Genomic DNA, 15,617 nt, shown 5'->3' with positions numbered 1-15,617 from the left:
TTTCATTTTAAGATTGTATGTGAGCACAGACCACAACCTTCCTTAAAGAAACCTAAGTGTTTTTGACATTTTTATTCTAGTTAAGTATGCATTTATCAAAATTACTACTTTGTGACAATTTTTATCTTGTATATAATACGTTGTTTTAATTATTTTATGGCATATTTACCCAGTGAGCTAAGTAGTTAAAAAAATAAGCAGTCTCTTATAAAAACTCCAAATATTGTAAATATTGTAACTAAATATTGCCCTTTAATTAACTGTCCATGTCGTTGTTACTGTTTTATTTGGAAAATAAATCCTTAAGAGTGCTAGAATGCTTCTCCAATGTTTTAATAAGAAAATTCCAAAATAAAGGTTGAAAGAATGTTATACAAACACCCTTACAGCCACTTAGCTACTGCAATTAATATTTTACTGTATAAGCTTGCCTGATGTAGAACTTTTTATTAATGGAGTCACAGTATATACCCTTTTGTATAAGACTTCGTTCATTCAGCATGATTTTGAGATACTACTGAGTGTTCAGCCTTTGTTGTTAAGTAGTATCCTATTGTATGAATATACCACAGTTTCTTTTTCCATTCTTTTTTGAGAATTCTCTTCTCTTTTCCCATTCACACCTGGGTTGGTTCTAGGTTTCAGTTATTGTCAAGCTACCATAAATACAATTTGTGGACTTATACTTTAATTTCTCTTGAGTGTTTACTTAGGATTGGAACTACCTAGGCATAGAGTGGACGGTATGTTTAGTTTTCTAAGGACAGGTGAACTTTTCTCCAGAGACACTGCACCTTTTTACCCTTGGAACAGTGCTGTATGAGGGTGCGGACTGCTGCCCATCTTGCCAGTGGTGTTTGTCTTTTTAATTTTAGCTCTGCTTGTTAATACATAATGATAGCTTCCTGTAGTTTCATTTTGCCTATTGAGAAAGTTTTTATTTACTTATTGCTTCTTCATATGTCTTTTTATGAAGTATCTGTATCTTTTTCCCATTTAAAAAATATTTTGGGGGTCTTACTGAGTTGCTGGAATTTTTAATATATTCTGGAAACCTCTCCTTTATCAGATAAATGTTTTGCAAATATCCCTCCTAACCTATGGCTTGCCCATTCATTTTCTTAGTAACATTTTTGATGAGCATAAAATTTTAAAATTTTGATAATGCCTAATTTATCAGTTTTTAATTTTATAGTTGTTGCTTTTTTGTGTCCTTGGGAAAAAAAATTTGACTAACCTGAAGATTTTTTTTTCTAAAGCTTTGTGTTTTGGCTTTTATGTATACTTATGTAGTTTATCTCAGTAATTTTGTTTATGATGTGAGATTAAGGTTTAAGGCTTCCATATTTTTAAAAATATAGGTATTTAGTTGCACCAACATCATTTGTATTCCTTCTTTTCCTTATTGTATTCCTGTGACTCCTCTGTCAAAAATCAGATGACTATTGTATTTTATACCATTTCTACAAATTGCATCGTTTCTATGAATTTATGTTCACTTACTCTTTTTCAGGCATTTCATTTTCCTATTTAAGTCCATTAAGTGAATTTACAATTTTCATTTTTGTACTTCGCTGTTGTAAAATTTGCATTTTTCCTTTTTAAGTAATTTCTACTTTTCCTTTTTTTAATATAACTTTTTTTTAAGCTTCATACTTTTTCTGATGAGATTTTCTGTCTTTTCATTATGAGAATATTGTCCTTCCAGTTAGAAGAGCTGCTTAAATTCCTTCTCTTCTCATGCCAAGAGGGTGGTCATTTCAGGATGATTTTCTGTGGTCTTTTCTCCTGGAAGTATGTCGCATTTCTTTTCCTTATGTTAAGTAATTTTGATTTGTGTCTGAGACACTGTGCATGTTTTTTTTTTTTAAACCCATGTATTTGGAAATTAAATGTCCACTTTTAAATGATGGCTGTATCTAAGAAGCCATGACAAGGAAAATCAGAAAATATGTGTAACGGAGTAAAAGTGTGCATGCTGGTTTTTGAAGACTCCAGCTTCTCTTGTATTCCTCTAAGGAGTGTTGGTTGATACATATGTAGATACATATGCATACTTGTCTTTGTGTGTGTGTACACATAAATATACATACATACACACACAAATCATTTTGCTTTAAAGCAGCAGTTAATTTACTTGAAATCAAATGTCAAACCCTGTCTCTTGGGTGCCAGTTCTAATCTCAGTTGAGTTCTTTAATTCTGTGGGGTCTGGGTCTACCCTGGTCCCATATGATTCGTGGGTTAGGCAGACATTTAACTCCTTGCATAGTCAGAGGTCAAAAGTAGCAGTTCTTCTGGAAAGCATGCTTTAAGATACACATTGTAGGATGGAGCTATACTTTTCCTCCCACTCCTTCATTCAGCATGTGTGTGTTGATCCTTTGCAAATGCAAGACACCACCCTAAGTTCTGTGCTACATTTAAGATGCATCTGACATGTGGACTGATTTTGAGAAAACTTCAGTGTACTAAGTTTAGTTTTTTTTTTTAGTTTTCAAAGTGAGGTTAAACATGTACACAAATAACTATTTTCAGATGGAAAGTGAAAATTCATATAAGTTCTTTTTTTATGTAACTTCTGTTTTTAAAGTTTTGTGGAAATGTAGTCCTTGGACTTTTAATACAGGTATCTCTCTGACATTCCTTTTCCTTCAGACTTACTAATTTTAAATAATTTTAAATTTGGTCTTTATTATATTAGAGCTGGAGAAGGCAATGGCAACCCACTCCAGTGTTCTTACCTGGAAAATTCCATGGGCAGAGGAGCCTGGTAGACTGCCATCTTTAGGGTCGCTAAGAGTCCGACACGACTGAGCGACTTCACTTTCACTTTTCACTTTCATGCATTGGAGAAGGAAATGGCAACCCACTCCAGTGTTCTTGCCTGGAGAATCCCAGGGACGGGGGAGCCTGGTAGGCTGCCGTCTGTGGGGTCACACAGAGTGGGACACGACTGTAGCGACTTAGCAGCAGCAGCAGCAGCAGCATATTAGGTTACTCAGTAGGGTGTATAACAAGTTCACACTTCTGTTGGTTGATACACCTGTCTCTCTACGTTCTCCTCACTCCCACCTAGTCACCTCATTGATTCTGTAGCAGGGCTCCTTGTAGGGAGCACTTAGCATCAAAAAAGGGTTAAAAAGGTCCCTTTATAAACTGCTTGTTTGTTTGAACTTAAGGCATGTATCAAATACAGTAACTAACATCTTCATAAAAAAGCTTTACTCTGCAGCCTGTTTCTCTTTTTCTTTCCTTCTTTCTTTTCTTTTCTTTTCTTCAGTGTTGTGCTGTTAATTGTTGAAGTATTGCCCCCAGTGTATGGGTGGGAATGATGTACTTTTGATTATTTGTTATGTCAGGACTCCTCAAGGCCAGTTACTGTATCTTTCCATCTTTCATTCCTAGCAACTCGCACACAGTAGCTAGAGCTCAGTACCTCACCGTTAGGTTGAAAGAGGACAGACTGGTCCAAAACCACCCTTGCTAGTAAGAGGTAGGGCGAGACTTAAACTAGCTGTTAGGCCTTCCGAGTGTGAGACCTTTTTTTTTTACTGTTTATCTTTATTTTGTTGTGCTGGGTCTCAGTTGCGGCATGCGGGATCGCTGGTCTCTGTGTGGTGGCGTGCAGGATCTCCATTTGTGGCATGCACACACTTAGTTGCAGCATGTGGGATCCAGTTCCCCTACCAGTGATCGAACCTGGGCCCTCTGTACCGGGAGCGTGGAGTCTTAGCCACTGGATATCGGGGAAGTCCTGAGAGCTCAGGATTTTTGTCTTAGGCTTCCCTAGCGGTCCAGTGGCTAAGACTCCGCGCTCCCAGTGCAGGGGGCCCAGGTTTGATCCCGGGTCAGGGAGCTAGATCCCACATGTTGCAACTGAAAGATCCTACACGCCACAACTAAGACTTGGCACAGCCAAATAAAGAAAGATCAGGGGAAGAAACGGGCAGTTTGGTGGTCTTGTCTTGTTCATTCCTGTGTGCCTCAGCCTGCTTATAAGTAATTACATGTTTCCCTTTGATTGCGCCTCATATTTCTTACTATTTTTTTTTAAACTTACGAGGCTGTAGAAAAGATAAAAGGGCTAGCCTGAAGAGTGTGTTCCCTGCCCCCCACACACAGTTATTATAACTCAAGGTTTTAGTGATGCTTTAAGTGGTTTATGATCAAGTGTGATCTTGTGATAAGAATGGTACAGATCTATAATAATGATAATAATAGCAGCTAACACAAAGAATATGTGCTAGGTATTAATTTTAAGAGCTTTGAGTAGGTTAAGTCTTCTAATTCTCACAGAAACCTAGAAGGTAGGAGTATAATTTTTGCTTGTTTTACAGAGGTGGTTCAGGGCTAATGTGTGGCCCTGCTTCAATTAGAACCTAGGCCTTTAAGTGCCAGGCTATATGCTTTTTAAGATAAAAAGGAGCTTGAGCTTGTAACTGCCTGCTTTCAAAATAGAAGTATTTGATTCCTATATGATATTATTGCTAATTTATATAGTGAAAGTTATAATTAGGTTATCCATGTATATATTAACTGCTCACTTTGGAGTTATATCAGTTTTTCAGAATTCTCATTCAATTTCTAAGTAGATACATTCCAAATTAAAAATAAAGATGAGGAAGAAAGATGGAAGTAGTTATCAGCCTGTATTACATAGCCAACGTAATTGCTTACCTCATTGAGATTATGAAAGGGAGAAGGTATTCCAAGTTTTTTTTTTGATTGGCGGTGCTCAGTATATAAGAAGATTGTATCATAAGCGACTGAATACTTACTGGTTTATTATAGAAAGCGTCCTGAAAAGTCTTCTAAAAAGAGTCATAGGAATAAATCTTCATAGTTTTTCTTCTATGTGCTTGCATTCATAAGTTTTAAAAATGTATAGCTTTATCTTTTTTATTTGTATTTAAGTGAAGAGAAATCAGTTCATGGTTTTAAAGTTAGATATTCTCTGTGTTTTTTAAAAAATAAATTCCTGTTCATACTGAAAGGAAAGGGATGGGTTTCTAAACAATAGTTAACAAGTTAACATGTTGACAGTTTGGGTGACTAGGATGGTAACTAACCTTGTCTGTGGTAGGAAGGCAGGCTCAGTACTGGGAATGGTTATGAGTCTGAATACTGGAGGCATTCATACGTCCCTGGTTAGGAGCTCTTTCCAGCTGCCTTTTTCTGCTTTCCCGCTGCTTCCCCTCACTTCTGCCCCAGGTCTCATCTGTGGCCATTGTCCTTGCATTTCATTTCACTGGTGTGAAATATTACTGCTCTGTTATTGCTTCAGAATATACTCAAGTAGTCCAGTTTGTATTTGTTCAGTCCTGTTGAGGTATTTGCCCCATCTTAGATCTGAAATTGGATTGCAGTCAGTGTGATTAAACTATAGGCCTTTGAATGAGATGGTTTGGTAAAGTTTACGTAAATATGACCATAAGCAGTATGTTGTTATTCAAATTACTAGATACTTGTAACTTGAATGTTAATATCCAAGTATTCTGCTTTCTGTCTTGACAGATTATAAGAGAAAATAGTATCTCTCTCAGTGAGATTGAATTGCCTTGCTCAGAGGATTTGAATTTGGAAACTTTGTCGTAAGTCCTAAAACATCTAATACACATTAGCTACTCCAGTATCTGTCAGGTAAATGAGTTGAAATATATTGTGCAAGAGAGATGCTGTCCTTGATTTGAGTAATTATTCTAAATCCCCTGTGTCCCTAACCATGGTTTATCAGATGTTCACCGGTTTGTTTTTTATTTAATTCTCTAAAGCATAGAATTTTTACCCTCATAAAACAGTATCAGAGATTTAACTTATATATATTCCTTTTTTATCCTTTTCATTAAAAAAAATTCTCAGTGATTGTTAGAAATTTCTATCTTCTTTTGCTACATGTGAGACAGTGCAGGCATGAGGCAGACTTTATCAGCTAGAGCCGCATGGTGCTTCTGCTTAAGGAAAGCAGACGGAAGCCTGCCCAGCTGATTGAGTACAGGCGCACTTGAGCATTCCCAGAAGTAGAGGAACTAATTTAGAGAACAGGAGTATTTATTATTTGTGTCCCCAGATAATAGTAATAATGAATTTTAAAGCAAAACAAGGAGAATATTTCAATCTGTGGTGATCTGTTTTCAGGCAGGCACATGTCTACATCATTGCAGGCGCTTGTTTGTCTCTGGGTTTTCGATTTGCTGGCTCAGAAAACTTATCAGCATTTAACTGTTTGGTAAGAAATATCTTCCTCTACGCTGTTCTGTTTTCTTTTTTACAGAGCCTTAGTATACATCTTTTAACCTTAAATTTTTTCTTTTGTTTTTTTTCCAGCATAAATTTGCAAAAGATTTTATGACTTATTTGTCTGCACCTAATGCTTCTGTAGTAAGTCTTTTTGTGATGGTTCTCCTTGGGAATAAAATTAAACTTGAAGAAAATTCACTGATAATTCAACTACTTATGTGTTGCCAAATATCTGTACAGCCTTTGAATCTAGAATGGGAGGTTTGAGGCTTTGGCTCATCTTTGTATTTTAGTTCTGGTTAGTTGGTTGAGAATGTGACTACCCTTAAAGGCATTTATTTCTTATGATGAGAGAATAATTAAGAAAAGCCATGACCTTCATGGATTGTCATAATCTTATGCCATTCTCAGTACTAAATGCTGATAACTGCTTGTTGGAAAAATTACTTAGAAAAAATACAGTTGCTATTGAGGATTGCTGCTCTGATGATAGTAAGACCACAGGGTTTTATTTCCTGGTTAAAAAACAGATTTAATTAACACTATTGATATTAGAAAATTGTCAGCATCAAAAAAATCTAAAAATAGTCAAAAAATGGACTATGGTATATCTACACTGTTATATAGAGGAGCTAGCAACAGCATGTTGTGTAAGAATTTTTTACTAGTGAAGATTGCTTTTAATAAAATAGATTAAAAACTTAAAAATACTATATATAATAATATTTCAATTTCATTTAAAAGATAGATACTATAGGTAAGATTTGGGGGGAAAACCAACAGTTTATAGCTTTTAGTATTCCAAGTAATTGTTATTTCCTTCTTGATACCTTATTGTCTGAATTTTCCACCTGGAACTTAAATTTCATAATCAGAGAAAACATTTTTTCAGCGTTTTTTAAGTTGTGAACATCTGTAGTCTAATGCTGGCTGCTTTAGTTTTGATGAAAAAATGTAGCACAGCTGATGTGGTGTGTCATCTTCTGTGTCTCCAGACAGGTCCTTACAACCTGGAGACTTGCCTGAGCGTGGTACTTCTGTCTCTCGCCATGGTGATGGCTGGCTCGGGGAACCTGAAGGTTCTGCAGCTTTGTCGCTTCTTACACATGAAAACAGGTGGTGAGATGAACTATGGTTTCCACTTAGCCCATCACATGGCCCTCGGACTTCTATTTTTGGGAGGAGGCAGGTAATATAGTTTAACCATCAATTAATTTATGCCACACTAAGGGGGGCTTCCCTGGTAGCTCAGTTGGTAAAGAATCTGTCTGCAGTGCAGGAGACCTGGGTTCAGTCCCTGGGTCGGGAAGATCCCCTGAGAAGGGAATGGCGGCCCACTCCAGTACTCTTGCCTGGAGAATCCATGGACAGAGGACCCGGCGGGCTACAGTCCACGGGGTCGCAAAGAGTCGGACACAACTGTGCGACCAACTTTTTTTTTCTTTAGGAGAGTTACCATCCTCTCTCTAACACGTGTGGCATCACTGCCTTTCTCAGAGTCTGTACTCAGTACTTCATTGTATCACTTCTTGTTCCTCACTCTTGAATGATTTTATTCTTCTACTAAATTGTTGTCTCATAAAAGGCATGAACACTATCAGTCGCCAAAGCCTGTCAGATTTGCTGTTTTCAGTTTTCTTGCTCTCTTTATAGCATCTATCATTCCTGACCACCTCATCCTTTTCTAAGACTTCCCTGGCTTTTAATGATCTGTTTTGGATAAAATATACTTACAGAATAGTGTGCAAGTCATAGGGGCATGACTCAATGAACTATCTACAATTTGAGAATCTCTTAGATGTTCCATAGAGCAAGATGTCACTCAGAATATCCATCTCCAACTGCTCTGTCCCTTCCAATTTACTGTTACTGCATTCTGCCCAAACATAACTGTAGGCTTCTAACATGTTAGACTGGTTTTGAAATTAGAGTGGAATCGTATACTGTGTGTCCTTGCATACTTTATTTCTTTAGCTCAGCATTGTGTTTGAGATTCATTCATGTGGCAGGTAGCGTTTATTCATGTCTCAGTGCTGTTGAATTCCATTGTATGGTTATACCACAGTTATTCATTTACTCTGTTAGTGATGGATATGCTTGTTTTCTAGTTTGAAACTGTCATGAATATTCTTGTACATGTTTTTGATTTTGTTGTGTACAGATCTGTGAGTAGAACTGGGTCATTGGGTATATATTTCTTTTATATTTCAGTGGGTAATGCCATCAGTACTCCAAAGTGGTTTTACCATTTTGTATACCCATCAGCCTCATATAAATTTCCAGGTGCTCCCCATCCTGGCCAGTCCTTGCTGTTGTTAGCCTTTATTTTAGCCATTGTGTAGTAGTATCTTGTTTTGTTTAATTTCCATTTTCTTGAATAATGGTATGTGGTGCCTGTTTATAGCTTTGGTGGCCAACTGAAAATTTCCTTTGGTGATGGCCAAATCTCTTGCTACCCATTTTCATATTGGTTTATTCATTAAAAAATTTTTATTTGTGGTTTAATGTACATAACATAAGATTTATCATCTTATGACAGTTTTTAAATGTCAGTAATATTAGATATATCCACATTGTTATACAACCAATCTCCAAAGCCTTTTCATTTTGCAAAACTGAAACACTATCAGTTCAGTTCAGTTGCTCAGTCGTGTCCCACTCTTTGTGACCCCATGAACTGCAGCACACCAGGCCTCCCTGTCCATCACCAACTACGGAGTTCACCCAAACCCATGTCCATTAAGTTGGTGATACCATCCAACTATCTCATCCTCTCTCATCTCCTTTTCCTCCTGCCCTCAATCTTTCCCAGCATCAGGGTCTTTTCAAATGAGTCAGCTCTTTGCATCAGGGGCCCAAAGTATTGGAGTTTCACCTTCAGCATCAGTCCTTCCAATGAACACCCAGGACTGATCTCCTTTAGCATGGACTGGTGTGATCTCCTTGCAGTCCAAGGGACTCTCAAGAGTCTTCTCCAACACCACAGTTCAAAAGCATCAATTCTCCTGCACTCAGCTTTCTTTATAGTCCAACTCTCACATCCATACATGACCACTGGAAAAACCATAGCCTTGACTGGATGGACCTTTGTTGACAAAGTAATGTCTCTGCTTTTTAATATGCTGTCTAGGTTGGTCATAACTTTACTTCCAAGGAGTAAGCGTCTTTTAAATTCATGGCTGCAATCACCATCTGCAGTGATTTTGGAGCCCCCCAAAAATAAAATCAGCCAGTGTTTCCACTGTTTCCCCATCAATATGCCATGAAGTGATGGGACTGGATGCCATGATCTTAGTTTTCTGAAAAAGCCAACTTGTTCACTCCTTTCACTTTCATCAAGAGGCTCTTTAGTTCTTCACTTCCTGCCATAAGGGTGGTATCATCTGCATATCTGAGGTTATTGATATTTCTCCCGGCAGTCTTGATTCCAGCTTGTGCTTCCTCCAGCCCAGCGCGTCTCATAATGTACTCTGCATATAAGTTAAATAAGCAGGGTGAACTATACAGCCTTGACGTACTTAGAAGCGCTGTAGCCCCTAAGCAAGTACTCCTCATTTCCCTGCCTTGCCCAGTCCCCTGGCGAACACTGTTGTGCTCTCTGTTTCTGTTAATTTGACTGTTCCACATTGGTTTATCATTTTGATTCCAAGACCTCTGTTCGTTCTTTATGTTGTAGGTATCTTCTGCTCTGTGGTGTACCTTTTAATTCTCTTATTATCTTTTGATCAACAGAAGTATTAATATTTTTCTTTGATGGTTTGTCCTTTTTTGTCCTTTTGGTGACATATTTCCTTACCCACCAGAAATGAAGATATTCTCTTATTTATCTTCTAGAAGTTTTTCAGCATATTTCCATTCACATTCGGATTTAGAATCTACCCAGAACTGATTTTTCTGTGTTTCCCCCTCCCCCCTCGTCCCAGTTGACTCTCTGCTGTTAAGAAACAGTTTATTGCTCCTCCACTGTTTGGCAGCACCACCTTAGTTGTAGATTAAGTGTCCATGTCCATGTGTTTGTTTCTGGGCTGTTATGTTCAGTTGTCTATTTTTCTATACTTGCACAGTACCACAGTTGACTTAATTATTGTAGTATTTATAATAAGTTTTGATATCCAGTAGAGTAAATCCTCCAAAGTGAGCTATGTTCTTTGAAAATACATTTTTCTGTTCTTAGCTCTCTACATTTTATATAAAAAGTGGAATTTGTTTGTGACTTTTCCAAACTAAATAACATGATTAAATATTGCTAGGAATTGCATTGAATCTTTCCACTGGTTTGGAGGAATTAAAATCTGACATCGTTGAGTCTTAAAGTCTATGAGGATAGTGTAACCTTTCATTTATTTAGCTCTAGAGTATGTGACCTTGGACAACTGACATGATATCTGTTAAGTCAGTAGTTATTTTACACTATTGAGAGTGAATTAAACATTGGAACACACCCTTCCACAAGTACAAAAAGTCAAGATTATTAAAGATGTGCATTCATTTCCTTTTGACACATTTTGTAGAAAGTTTTGTCTTTTAATTGTTTAAAATTAAGAATGGTTAAGGAAAGATTATCATAAAAATTCTACTTTTTAAAATGTATTTTCCTTTCAAAATAAGCCTCTGATTTATTGTATTCTCTTGCTCAGGGTCATCTTCTGTCCTCACATGCTGTAGGACTCTACTTGCTCTCTTGTGTATTGAGTAGTTTTTCTCCCCTTCTGCCCATCCTGCTGTTGCTCTTCTAGTGACTGTTTTATCTTTGAATGATTGTATGCACTCTGACATGGTTTACATTTCTCTTAGCATAGTTAACCCTTATGCTTAATCTCAAAATTTCTGACATTAATATCTAATGTTTATCTTTGGACTTATCAGAATGGTAAAGAGAAAATGGCCTAGCTTATGTTCATGTCAAAATAGATGTATTTCTGTGTTTTAAATTTTGAAATCTCTTCTTCATAAAATATATATGTGTATAATAAATACTGAATTCTTACTTGATACCCTAATTATTAAAAGAGATAGGGAAAGAGATGGGGGATGTCTACATGTATATGTATAATAAAAAATATGTATATTGAGTAATGATAGCAGTGGTTTTATGTGATGTCCAGAATCATCTTTATTTCAAAATATTTGTAGGAAAGACTAAAACTTTAGTCACCCTGTTTGCCATACTGAATTTGAGCAACAGTAAAATATTAATTTGGAGAAGGAAATGGCAACCCACTCCAGAATTCTTGCCTGAAGAATCCCATGGACAGAGGAGCCTGTAGGCTACAGTCCACGGGGTTGCAAAGAGTTGGGCACGACGGAAATCTCAAAAGATTTTGGTTTGCTAAGAGTGTATGGCCTTTATAACATACGTTTATCATACCAATAATAAACAGAACCGTGTTTTTCAAGGAATAGTTGTTTATTCATTCATTGTAACTTTTTAATGATAGCTTTTGCCTGTTCTATTTAGTCTAGCATTCTAAGGAAATACCTGTGCTTTACAGAATGGAAAAAAGTGTTTGAGATAACCCAGTAAAAAAACCCCTGTATGTTTAGAAGTAAGTTTCAGCATTCTATTAACAGGCATATATAAAGCTGGAGAAGAAGGCGGTGCAGTTCACACAGGACTTTCTCAGTGTCTATAATCTCTACAGTTGGTGCTGATTGTTCTCGCTGCTGTTCTCTCTTAGGTCAGCACTTCGTTAAGCTTTGAAATTTAACATTTGTGATGTGTCACTTCTGCTTTAAATAGTAGCTGATGTTGAAATGGCTTAAGGACTGACTAAAATGTTCCCGTTGTTGACGCACCCACAGTGATCAAGGCACTAGTCTCATCAACACACCTTGCCACAATACCCCAGTTTCCCAGTTCTCAAGGCTGCTGTGAAAGCTGAAAGTCTGCGCTGTGTGATGAGTAACGCCTGACCCTCCGTGTTTGTTCTGCAGGTACTCTCTGAGCACAGCAAACTCGTCCATCGCCGCCCTCCTGTGTGCCCTGTACCCCCACTTCCCAGCTCACAGCACTGACAACCGGTGAGCCGAGTGGTGTTCCTCACGTGGCCTTTCTTCAGTTATCTGGGGGAGGGGAGTCATCTGAGTGTGTTTTGGCTTAACGGACTCATTTCCAAATTCGCTATACTGTGTTCTTAAACTTAGTTATCTTCCTGGATAAATCTTTTTAAAAAGTTTTTCTCGCAAAATATTAAGCCAGAAGAGAACTTTGGGCTTCTGATGCCTGACCAGCCTTCTCCCATTCTCGTCAGTTGAACTGCTCTAAACCCAAAAGTAGGCCAGACCAGGGGTATCATTAGGGGAAACAACGTACAGAGGACAGCAGCAGGAGAAACTGAATACCCTTTGGCCAAAGTGTTTAATTCTGAGAGAGGAATTTATCTAATGTAGTGGCAATGTCTGTATGAATTCCATTTGCTCCCTCTTTGAATGCTGAGAAGTTTTGTTTAACTGACAAAGGGACAAGAAAATGCAGCCAAGAATGAGTTTAGAAGTGGCAGTGACGAGTAGAACCCTACGCATGGAGACGCCATCTGATAACACAGCAGCTCTGGGTGCAGAGCGCAAAGAACCACCACAAGTTTCGGGCCCAGCCAGCCTCTCCCGTTTGTGGAGGAAGGGCAGAAGATAGCCCCTTGTGCCCCAGGGACATCCAGGACGCTCTGAGAGCTCAGCTGCAGGCAGCCCCAGTGGTCTGCCAGGGAAGGCGCAAGCGAGGGAGGCCCACAGTAATGAGCCGCCACTCAGAGCCGAAGTGTCATGTGCAGCCAGTGATGACAGGAAGGCCGCCTTCAGAGAGGTAGTCTGGTGTGAAGTCCAAACTGCACTTCTTTTTTAACATTTCTTTGGCCTCACCGCACCACATGTGGGATATTAGTTCCCTGACCAGGGATCAAACTCACACCCCCTGTGCTGGAAGCATGGAGTCTTAACTGCCAGGAAATCCCTAAAGTCCAAACTTTCATGATAGATGGTGCATAAGAATATTGTTGTTAAAATTAGTATAAGTCTGATGCATGGTCTCTTACTTGTGAGTTTAAGGAAGATTGTTTTGAGTTGTTGAAGTCCGCTATCGCTTAGGGTCCAAGGGAGATGGTTAGATAGCATCACCGACTGCATGGCCATGAATGTGTGCAAACTCCGGGAATCCGTGGAGGACAGAGGAGCCTGGCGTGCTGCGGTCGGCGGGGCCGTGGAGAGCCAGAGGCGACTTGGCGACTGAGCAGCAGTAGGGAGAGCTGCTGGCCGCAGTGTCAGCTGCCTTACGCAGAGCAGGTCGGTGGCGCGCGCCAAGAGCCTCTGTGTGCCTAGTGCAACGAGAGGGCCTCTCTGCCGTGCAGTAGCTGAGCCTCAGCATCGCCCTTGAGGACTGTCGTCCGGACGGGCGCCGCTCGGCTCCGCCGCATCTCAGCTCGCAGGCTGCTGCGCTGCCCCCCGTTGCCATGGCCTTTTGTGTTTTCTGTGAACAGGTATCACCTCCAGGCGCTCCGGCACCTGTACGTGCTGGCTGCAGAACCCAGGCTGCTGGTGCCCGTGGATGTGGACACAAACACGCCCTGCTACGCCCTCTTAGAAGTGACCTATAAGGTAGTTGTTGCCTTGTTGCTTTTTATTGCCGCTCATCCATCTTTGCACATCAGGGTTTTTTGAAAGCATTGTCCTTTAAAAATGACGATAGTGAGTTGTGTTCTCCTAAAAATTAGAGCCTCCACAGTTAATGTACATCCTGCCAGGCCGTTCAGGCTCATTTGTAGCCTTCAGATGTAATAGTTGAGGGACTGTCAGCTGCTCTTTGGTTTTTAGAGCTTGTAGTTTGTAAATCTGTTATCTTTACATAGCTGACAGTTGCGCTCCAAAGAACGAAGGGAGTTAGAGTAATTTCTGGACGTCGGCCTAGTGCTTCAGAGTGTGTAATGAGAGAGTTGGATTTACATGCATGCACAGATTATAAGCCGTTATGTCCTTCCTTCTTTCCGGGCTTCTCGGGCGGCTCAGTGGTGAAGAGTTCATCTGGCAATGCACAAGACACAGGAGACGCGGGTTCGATTCTTGGATCAGGAAGATCCCCTGGAGGAGGAAATGGCAACCCACTCCAGTGTTCTTGCCTGGAAAATCCCATGGACAGAGGGGCCTGGCGGGCTACAGTCCATGGGGTCTCACAGAGTCTGACTCAACTGAGCGTGCGTGCACATCCTCCCTTCAGAAAATTGTTCGGTACCTTCTGTGTATCAGAACTGTGCTAGGGAGTTCCCTGGTGGCCTAGTGGTTAGGATTTTGAGCTTTCACTGCTGTGGCGTGGGTTTAATCCCTGGTCGGGGGACTGAGATCCCATAAGCCATGTGGTGTGGTCAAAACAAACAGGAAAACAAAAAAATAGCAAACCCCAAAACTTCTAGGTTCTGGGATACAGAGCTGAGGTGACTGTCATTTTCCTTAAGGAATGTCTGTCACTGAAGAGTCAGGCTTGGATTCAGTCAGAGTAGCCTGAGATAATTGGAGGTCTGTGTGGGGCCGGGGGGAGCTGACACGTGCTCTTATCAACACTCCTGGCAGTTGGGAGGCCATCGTGGTAGACACGGTGTCTGGACTGAGGTTTGCCGGCTGAGCCGGGCACGTTCCTGGCAGAGAAGACAGTGTGCCGAAGGCCAGAGGCGCCGCGCTGCTGGCAGCTGAAGTGCAGGCTCGGAGCCCTGGGAGGCGGCGCGGGCTCTGCCAAGCACAGTAGATGGTAGCCCGTCAGACTTGAGTATCAGAGGGGATTTTATGCTGTTGACAGTCTGTCTGCAACCTGCGGGGAAGGGAAAGCATGCAGTGGTGAATGGTTTTCATACTTTTCCCCTAACTGTGTAGTAAATGGTGATTCTTCTATTTGTGAAGGGCACTCAGTGGTATGAGCAAACCAAAGAAGAATTGATGGCCCCCACCCTTCTTCCAGAACTCCACCTTTTAAAACAGGTGAGTAGGATATGAATAGAGAGATTTATCAAGGGTAGATTCATCCAGGATAACAGCATTAACGATGGCCAAAGAACAGCGTGTGCGCTGTCAGCGCTCTCCAAGCAGCGGCAGGAGGAGTGGTCCTGAGGGAGGGGGAGGTCCCCGCTGGGAGCTCGGTGCCGAGCGGGCCTGAGAAGTGACTCACCTCTCACCGTCTCTCTCTAGCCCAGTTTATTTTCATTTCCTCGGAGAAGCGTGGGTTTCATTTTATCTACTAACACTTCCCCAGGATTGGATTGAGTGTTTACATTTATCTTGGCAGATTAAAGTTAAAGGCCCAAGATACTGGGAGCTGCTCATAGATTTAAGCAAAGGAACACAACACTTGAAGTAAGTGCATTAAATTTCTCAGATGTGTCTGTGAAGGGAATAGAAATATA

The 15,617-nt window shown here is 40.2% G+C and overlaps 1 protein-coding gene across 9 annotated transcripts in view; it reads left to right on the top strand.

Annotated features, from left to right (window-relative positions):
• The window catches only part of ANAPC1 (anaphase promoting complex subunit 1), a 95,873-nt gene that overhangs the window by 60,863 nt on the left and 19,393 nt on the right, over positions 1–15,617 (top strand). For all 9 annotated transcript variants that reach the window (XM_069583991.1, XM_069583993.1, XM_069583989.1 and 6 more), the window contains 8 exons: positions 5,518–5,594; positions 6,139–6,229; positions 6,328–6,381; positions 7,236–7,429; positions 12,175–12,261; positions 13,710–13,827; positions 15,118–15,195; positions 15,500–15,567. In XM_069583991.1, coding sequence (XP_069440092.1) covers positions 5,518–5,594; positions 6,139–6,229; positions 6,328–6,381; positions 7,236–7,429; positions 12,175–12,261; positions 13,710–13,827; positions 15,118–15,195; positions 15,500–15,567 — 767 coding nt within the window. The remainder of the gene's footprint in view (positions 1–5,517; positions 5,595–6,138; positions 6,230–6,327; positions 6,382–7,235; positions 7,430–12,174; positions 12,262–13,709; positions 13,828–15,117; positions 15,196–15,499; positions 15,568–15,617) is intronic.

Source organism: Ovis canadensis, chromosome 3 (assembly GCF_042477335.2).
Source record: "Ovis canadensis isolate MfBH-ARS-UI-01 breed Bighorn chromosome 3, ARS-UI_OviCan_v2, whole genome shotgun sequence".
In the NCBI taxonomy this organism is placed as follows: Eukaryota; Metazoa; Chordata; class Mammalia; order Artiodactyla; family Bovidae; genus Ovis; species Ovis canadensis.
The sequence above is the reverse complement of the archived record's forward strand: the minus strand, read 5'-3'. Positions and strand labels throughout refer to the sequence as shown.